The 8,369-nt window shown below is 37.7% G+C and overlaps 1 protein-coding gene across 1 annotated transcript in view; it reads right to left on the bottom strand.

Moving 5' to 3' along the window:
* Positions 1-2,039: 2,039 nt before the first annotated feature.
* The window catches only part of LOC112140661 (Fc receptor-like protein 5), a 13,260-nt gene continuing 6,930 nt past the window's right edge, over positions 2,040-8,369 (bottom strand). The window contains exons 6-18 of the mRNA XM_024263668.2: positions 7,348-7,611; positions 6,988-7,257; positions 5,749-6,060; positions 5,346-5,609; positions 4,922-5,164; positions 4,703-4,813; positions 4,590-4,605; positions 4,429-4,499; positions 4,212-4,253; positions 3,962-4,018; positions 3,814-3,876; positions 2,937-2,999; positions 2,040-2,827 (exon numbers count right to left, since the gene is read on the bottom strand). Of these exons, the coding sequence (XP_024119436.2) occupies positions 2,950-2,999; positions 3,814-3,876; positions 3,962-4,018; positions 4,212-4,253; positions 4,429-4,499; positions 4,590-4,605; positions 4,703-4,813; positions 4,922-5,164; positions 5,346-5,609; positions 5,749-6,060; positions 6,988-7,257; positions 7,348-7,611 (1,763 nt within the window). The 3' untranslated portion in view covers positions 2,040-2,827; positions 2,937-2,949. The remainder of the gene's footprint in view (positions 2,828-2,936; positions 3,000-3,813; positions 3,877-3,961; positions 4,019-4,211; positions 4,254-4,428; positions 4,500-4,589; positions 4,606-4,702; positions 4,814-4,921; positions 5,165-5,345; positions 5,610-5,748; positions 6,061-6,987; positions 7,258-7,347; positions 7,612-8,369) is intronic.

Genomic DNA, 8,369 nt, shown 5'->3' on the forward strand with positions numbered 1-8,369 from the left:
AGAAGTGTTTTGATGAGTGGGGGTTGGGTGAGACACAGACATATGTGTGTTGTGTCTCCATATTGGTGGATTCCGCTCGTCTCGGGTTCTCAACCCCCGCGAATAAGGGGGAATACTGTATGTAAAGAATGTATTATTCTTTGCAAGAAGATTGCAGGTGTTGTGAGATGAGTGTGAGCTGTAACCTGTGCATCTTAGCTCGACGCTGTGCAGGAGAGGGCGAGGGAAAGAGTGCGTGAGCGCGTGAATGAGGGGAAGCATCGCGTGCTGCGAGGAGAGCAAGAAAAAAAAAAAGGCAGCGCACTAGCATGTCGACGGTTGTTGTCAATTGGCAGTTCAAGGAAAAGAAATAATAAAAAGGTTTTTCTAAGAACTGAGAGTGATTCTTTGGCTTCACACGCTCCGGAGGCTCTGAACAGGGAGGTGAACCCTGGAGGAAGAGCAGTCTTTGAAGAAGATCTCCCCTGCATTTCCCGACCACTGTCGGGAAACAAAGCAGGAAAGGTTCAGCATGGGGGTGAAGAGAAATCCAGTCAAAAAAAAGACAGAACTTTCAGTTTGGATCTTCAGTCAAGAAAAGTGCTGGTCAGACGCTTCCTGTTGTCGTAAAACCTTTCCACCAATCAATGGATTACATCGTGTGACTAAAGAAGCTCCGCCCTCACAGGTCCATTTCATTTTGTAGCATTCCACCGTTGGAAACAGCTGTAATAACCTCTGTTGACCCTTTTGGTCAACCAACTTTTGTTTGAACAACATCACCCCAAGACAATAGAGTCCCTCTTCCAACGGAGGGGGCAATAAAGTTGCCTAAAATTTCATTCATTTAAATAGGGACATGCAAATAAATACCCATGGATTGGGTGAAATTTGCCGGCCCCCCAGATTCAAAGCCCCGGCGCGCATGCCACAGAGAAGACAAGAGGAACATCACCAGAGAGAGAGAACATGATTTTTAAGATTTTCTAAGATTCCATTTTTTCTTTTTGTTTTCTAGAAGAAACCAAATCATCTTTCCCTCTAAGTTCTTCAAGTCTGAAAATTAAGGTTTTTCACTCGCTTTTTTCCTTTTTTAACATGTTTCTCTCCAGTTTGTTTCATCGACTGATTCCAACATTTTTACAATTTTTGATGCTTTTATTTTGAAACTAATTTCAACGCTAGACCATTTGATAACTTTCATTGTCCAGCAAGTTTTGCAACTTATACTTTTTGGTCACAAAACGGAATGGAGAAATCATTCGACCACCCAAGAATCCAAGTGACTGAGCCGAACCAGCTGGTTTCAGGAAACCTTCACCTCTACATCTGGCTAAAGATACTGCCTCCACGGTCTTCCTGAAGCATCCTACCGGTAACTGGATTAATCACCCTTCTCCGTCTGATCAAACGGACCCAGATCTCAAGACAGTTTGGTGAGAAGCCGAACGTCACTCATTCAGTCAACTTCTGGTGGTTAGAGTAAAGATTAAATCTATTTTTGCAAACGTAACATCTTTGCCCCGTTTGAATTCCCTCTTTTTAAGGAAATCCTTCATCCTCAACTCAGTGGCAAAACATCATTTTATGCACAACACACACCTAATGCATCCACACACTTAGCATTCCTAACCTCAATAATTCACCTTTTATTGCCGTTTATCTGTTTCTAGTTATTAGTTAAAGCTATATTCTATGTTCCACACATGCTGACTGTATTTAATACTTTTACGTCCATTATTTCTGCTTGTTTAACCTCATGTTATTCAATAAATATTCAAAAGGACGTCGTTGTTCAGATATCATTATTTTCTTCTTTGTGGTAAAGTCCCTTCAAAGGTAAAGACACTTACGCTAAAGTTGAGAGACTGATTAATTGATTACTCATTATTGATTAGAGGTAGCGGCTAATCATTAATGAGTAATATTTTCCTTCATTACGAAGGTGGTTGTATTTTGAATCAACACAACCTTTAACATCTGCATGTTTCAGGAAATCCTGCTGTGTTATTAGAAAAGTAACAAAAAACTAACACAAAAAACTAAATATATATTCAAGGTCAGTGAAAGCATCACCTTCAGGTCATCAGAGGAGAATTATTTTAAGAGTTTTTTGCAGGTTTGTTGATGCAGAGAAATCCTTGACAAACATGAGAAGTTTTGTTGATTAATAAAAACATCTGAGGCTGTTTCTGTTGTTCATCAAGAATTAATATGTCATAATTTTTAAAGGATCTCTCATCAGCTCACAAGGAAAGCTGAATCATTTTGCAAATCCAAGAATCACAAAGACAGAAATTAACATTTTTGTTTAAATTTTAAAAGTAAAGAATGTAACAAAATACATTAATATTTGACAATATCATGAAATTAACAAAAAGAAGATTTAACATCTTTTGAACTTAAACAAAAGTTTTCAAAAAAGTATTTTAAAAGAAAAGAACACAAAAAAAATCCTAAACAAAATATTTCAAAGCCTTACTATATAAGGACTCATACTCCTTCTACAGCTGGAGTTGGATCTGGATGTTCAGAATCTTAAAGGAAAATGTTGTTTATGATCAGTCTTGATAGAACAGAGAGATTTGATTGCATGAAAAAGATATATCAGCTGATCCCTCCAACAATCCAGTGAAAGTCTCAGAAAATCTAATTAATCTTTGAGTTCCTTTAGGATTATATGTTACACAGCTGCAAATAAGTTTTAAGCTCACATGTAAAATAAAAATAAAATGATAAAGAAAAGGATAAAATGAGACTTAAAGAGAGGCAAACATTTTGAGCCAAGCAAACATGCAGCCGTCCTTAGCAGCGCCACCTACAGGTGAGACGATTGTTCTGATGTGATCTACAAGAAAACACAAAGATGAACTGAGGGTGGAGCATTATCTTGATGCAGTAAGTACATCGACAAATTCAAGTTTCTATTTGATCTTTGGAACAAAATGTAAACTTACCAAGTGCTGCTCTTCACTGAACTTCAGAGTAAATTATCTCATCAACTGAATGAGAGGATTTTCCTGTGAAGAAAACTAAATCAAATATTACATTTAAACTGAACAAAAAATAGAAAACAATGATGGTGCAGTCACACCGAATGCGAACAAATTTGCCTGCCCCGCCCCTCTTTCGCCACGCCGTGAATTCTCTGTCGGCCAGCCTATGCAGTGACTGAGCTCTGCCGCGGGGGAGAGAGCCGCTGATCTGTAGGGTTGGGCCCGATTGGGTTTTATGCACTTCTGGTGCCAAAACGGTTCTTCGGTTTTTATCCTATCTGTGCCAATTTCGGTACTTCACTCCGCAGTCCCCGGTTGCCGCTCCCAGCTCCACGGTCCTGCAGTGACTCTCTGTCTCCGGGTGTGTGGAGCAGGTCCCTCTGGTCCAGGAGGCTGTCTGGCTGAAGCCAGAGAACAGCCATAATGCGACAGGACAAAAACGTTCATATTGGAGTAGTATTCTACCTGCTGATCGGGTCACTGAAAACGCCCTGTGCCCAAAGGTGAGTTCCTGATTGGCTGATGTGACTGATGTGACGCAGCAACCTGTCAAACCACAGGTATTTACATTTTGGCTGTGCCGCCCAAATCGAGTTGCGGGCAGACCTTTGCACCACGCCGCTCGCTCACATCACGCCGCACGGCTTCAATTCGCCTCAGAGCGTGTCTGGGCCATTGAATAACATTGGAGAATCCGCCGGAATCGCATTCGGTGTGAATGTAGCATTAAACTTTGTTACTTTAAAACATTAGTAAATTCTGAGTTGACTTTGCAGCAGTTTAAAGTCAGTCACAGCTGCATGGATGGAGATCATGTTTCCATAGAGACAGATCTTACCTGCAGACGCTCCTGTCTTCACATCAGAGTAAACTGAGTTCTCTGCTGGTTTCTGTCTCTTTTCTGTCAGAAGGATCAGGAAACATTTGATTTGATTCAACTGTTCAATAAGTCCATCATAAAGCATTTATTGCATAATTTTTCTCACTTTTTTTAGTAAAGGTTTTAAACTTGATTGAAGAATATGCAACCATTCTGGATTCACCTGAAACAACATTCACTTTTATTTTAGGATTCTAGTCATTTTTTCTGATCTAATCTAAAAGTTTGTCATTTAATTAGGATTTAATTCTTTGTTTATATCTGATAGAAAATCAGTCATTTTGTTAGGACAGATCAGCAATTTAGATGTAAATGAGGAGATAACTTAAAAATCTTGAATGACTCTTTCATTTTACCTGTGTTTTCATCTTCTGGATCATTCTGAATTTCTTCAGGACCTTTGTGGGATTTAAACAGAGAGGAAAACCTTCAAAATGAATTTTACAAAGATAGAATGAACCTCTTCTAATCCAACATGAACAAAATGTTTTCTATTATTTTCTAGACCAGACTAGAAATGGTAGAGCAGTCGTATTTACGTTTATTAGTTCTTGAGTCAAAGTTCAGACTAACCATGAAGAAGAACATTGTCATTTCCTTGCTGAGCTTCATTGTGGTCTGCAGCAGTGTTGACCTGAAATCTACTGTAAGAAATAAATACAATTATTTTAATAGCTGAAATACTCTTTAAAAATCTTATGTTACACTTTTTACAAAGAATAAAAAACACAAACCTGATTATGTCTGAATCTGGAAATTAGAAGAGTTTTTTGATTGAAACTTGTTTTGTTTTTTTGAGATTATTAAGAATATTGTCTAAAAATTAAAAAAAAAAAACATCTCTCACCTCTTGATCTTTTACAGAGAAACCAAATCATGAAAATTACAATTACCAAAATTACAGAACTTAAACCAACAACCAACACAGAAAACGATGAGCTGTCAGGCATCAATGTAGCTGTAAAAAAAACAATGTTTTAATAAAATATACGTAAATGTTATCATCAAGAGTACTGACAATTAATCTTTCAAAATGTTTCAAGAATAAATGAAAACATTCACTGACATTTGACTGCTAACCAGCTCTGTGGAGATTCTTTTCCTGAGGATTGACACTTGTAGAAGCCTTCATGTGACTTTGACACTGCAGGGATGATCATCTCCACTCTGCTCTCACTTTGGATTAATGTGTCATTCTGATAGAAAAACACTTTAGAAAGAAGATTTTCTGTCCTCCACTTGCAGCCAAGAGTAACAGAATGTCCCTCAGTCACAGGATGGACAGGACTCAGCAGGATCAGATCATCATCTGGAAACATCCACATTCATCCTCATCACATCTCATCACAACATGTTTGACATTGTCTGCTTCATTCTGGTTTACATACAGTTGATCATCTAAATCCATCTTCAAGTTCTGCATGTGTTTCTAATCAATCCAATGATGAAAGTCAAGCTAAAAACAGGAATCCAAACATGTTTCCACTCACAGTGTCCAGTGATGTTGACTGCGTTGCTGAATGCTGATCCAGACTCACACCAGAACACTGCATTACTGGACTGGATCTTCTGAACATGACATGTTGATCCATTCATTGTTCCCCAGTCAGAACAGAATGACAGCAAGTCAGGAAGCAGAAAGCTGCCGACTCTCCACTCAGCAGAGTTTCCCTCACAGGTCAGAGAGACAGAGTCAGAGGTGAAGTGTTGGACTCTGTCAGGACTCACTGAGAGAGACGCTGATGGATGAAGATCTGAACACAAACAGGATGAAGATCAGCACACTTTAGCTGGATTTGGAGAACAAAGAGACCCAAAATAGTAGAATGTGACAGTATTTGAAATGTGAAGAGAAATCATTGAGAGAAATGAATGAAGAATCAGAAGTCTGACCTCCAGACCAGACAAAGTGAGGTTGACTGTAAAGAGTGTAGACGTGTGGCTCTCCTCTTCCAGCTCTGCACACATATCCTGCTGTGTGTGTCTGTCCATGAATGATGTAGGAGTTGTCTGCAGTCCCATTGGAGCTAGCAGGCAGCAGCTCATAGCTGTAAGAGCCAGACTTGTGTGATAGATCAGGAACAGCTTTATACCAGTAGAAGCTCCATCCTGCAGACTCATGTTCAACCTCACAGCTCAGAGTCACTGAGGATCCAGGACTCAACCACCGTGGAGACACTCTCAGGACAGGTTCTGGCTCTGGTTCTGTTGGAGAAAATATTGTTTTTGTTTTTAACAAAATCATTGTGTTCTTGACCAAACTTTCATGTGACACTTTTGGTTCTGATAGAAGAAGCTCCACAGGTTGACAGATTCTGAGAACTCTGCCGTCAGACAGAAATGAAGGAGGAGAATTTTCATTTTCTTCTGCTGCTCTATGACAAACTACACTTTTAAATGATGGACCAACTCTTTCAGCATGTAACACAATTCCATTTACAGGAACTGCATCAGAAACACAGCAATGATTATTATCCTGATTTGACGTTGCAGTTAACTGTTTATGTCCTAATGATTCTGCTTTTACACCACTGAGCAGCGTTTTGTGCACACAAACATGATTTAGCTAGAAAGAAGACAGTTCTGCTTCAAGGGCGGAGCTATTCTCTCACGAGTAATAGCAGAAGTTTAACTCCAAACACTGAACATGTCAAAAGTCCCCATGTTTATTCAATATTAACAACTGTTCGATCTGCATTAATATGTGTTACTGTAGTTACCAAGGGTTCCACTGCTGTTTACAATGAGAGTATTAAAAAAAAAAAATAGGACCGGGAATAGATTGAAAAATTAAACAAACAAAAAAAAATGAATTAATTGCAAATTTGGAAAGAATTAATCGTGATTAATCAACTTTTTTTTTTATATGCACTATTTGCCAGCCACTTATCTGAAAATATTTATAATATGAAATCCCACACAAATTTCTACATTTGGAACATTTATTTTTATTTCTTTGGAACCTTTATAGGATCTAAAACTCAGTTTTTGTCTACTTTTGAATTTACTTCTGACACAAAATAGAAACAAAACATGCATTTATATATTAAAATCACTATTTTTGTTATTAAATTAATATTTTTCCCCCAATTTGTCATACGAGAGTACATAGAAAAAAAAAACGTAACACACCTGAAACAGATAATCTTAGAGCTTCACTCCAGTTTGCTGAAGAATATGAATCATCTCTGGATCTGCTCTTACAGCTGTATTCTCCACTGATAGAAGCTGTGATAGTCCAGTCTTTATTGTTTCTCCAGGATGTCTGTGACTGAGGAGTTCTCCATTGATACTCCCACTGAACTCCTTCTCCTCCCTGAACCTCACATGTCAGAGTGATCGTCTCTCCTCTGAAGATCTGAGACCAGCTGGGTTTCTGTGTCACGATGACTTTGTTGGAAACTATTTAGAAAAGATATGCTATTCAAATCAAACAGTAAATCTGAAAATATATTTTTATAAAAAGGCTTTAAGTTTTTTTTAATCACTCACAGTTTATGTAAATGTTGACTTCACGACTTTTATCAGAGTAGAAGGCTGGTTCTCCTCTAAATCCTCTGCAGCTGTAGATTCCTCCTTGTGAGACTCTGATTTCTCCATTTTCTCCATCATTTATTCTGTATTCATATATATTTGAGGTTCTTCTGAACCACTCATATTTCCAACTCCCAGATTGATCCACAGAGCAGATCAGTGTCACTCTTTCTCCTACTGACACAGTTGTTGTTCCTGCTGTCAGTCTGGATCTTGGTCTGTCTGTAAAATAAAAATAATAATAATAGTAATAGTAATCTTCACATTTCTATATGGGAAATTGCTTATGTTTATGCAGCAACAATTGAAGGTCACATTCAGGTATATTCTATTGTAAAACTTTGACAGTCACTTTTTTGCTACTTAGTCTTTTCCTGGTAACTATTACTTTTATTATTGATTAAATAGGTTACCAATTCAATCACTTCTTTTATTAAGGAACTATAGCTAATTAGATAATTAATTTTTTTTTTACGAAATACTTTTTAAAGTAACGTTCACATCCAATCACTCAAAACTTAATGACTGTTTCCCATAATTTACAGATTTATTTGAAACTGCTAACATTTATTGATTAAGCTTCACTTTTGCATGCTTATAGATTCATCCATCCTTCCATTTTCTCCACCCACTCTATCCCTTTCCGGGTTCATCAGATCCCAGCTGGGATTTCAACCAAGACCTTTCTGTGAGATGAGACCGCTAACAAGTGTGTCAACTTGGGGCCCCCTCTAATGTTTATAAAGAACAACGTTTACAAATAAAACTTACAGCTAATGTCTTAAAAATAGAAAGTTTTAGTCAACTTGGAGAAATGAAATGAAACAGAAAAAAAATCAAAGGTTTACAATATAACCAGAATATGGCAAAAGAAAACAGAAATGAAAATTATAATTTGATTTGGGTTTCGGTGACAATGTTGTTTATTATCAATGTTCTGGAAGAGATGCTAAAGGCAAACATTGCTATAATCATTGTAG

This window comes from Oryzias melastigma, unplaced genomic scaffold (assembly GCF_002922805.2).
Source record: "Oryzias melastigma strain HK-1 unplaced genomic scaffold, ASM292280v2 sc00322, whole genome shotgun sequence".
Classification (NCBI taxonomy): domain Eukaryota; kingdom Metazoa; phylum Chordata; class Actinopteri; order Beloniformes; family Adrianichthyidae; genus Oryzias; species Oryzias melastigma.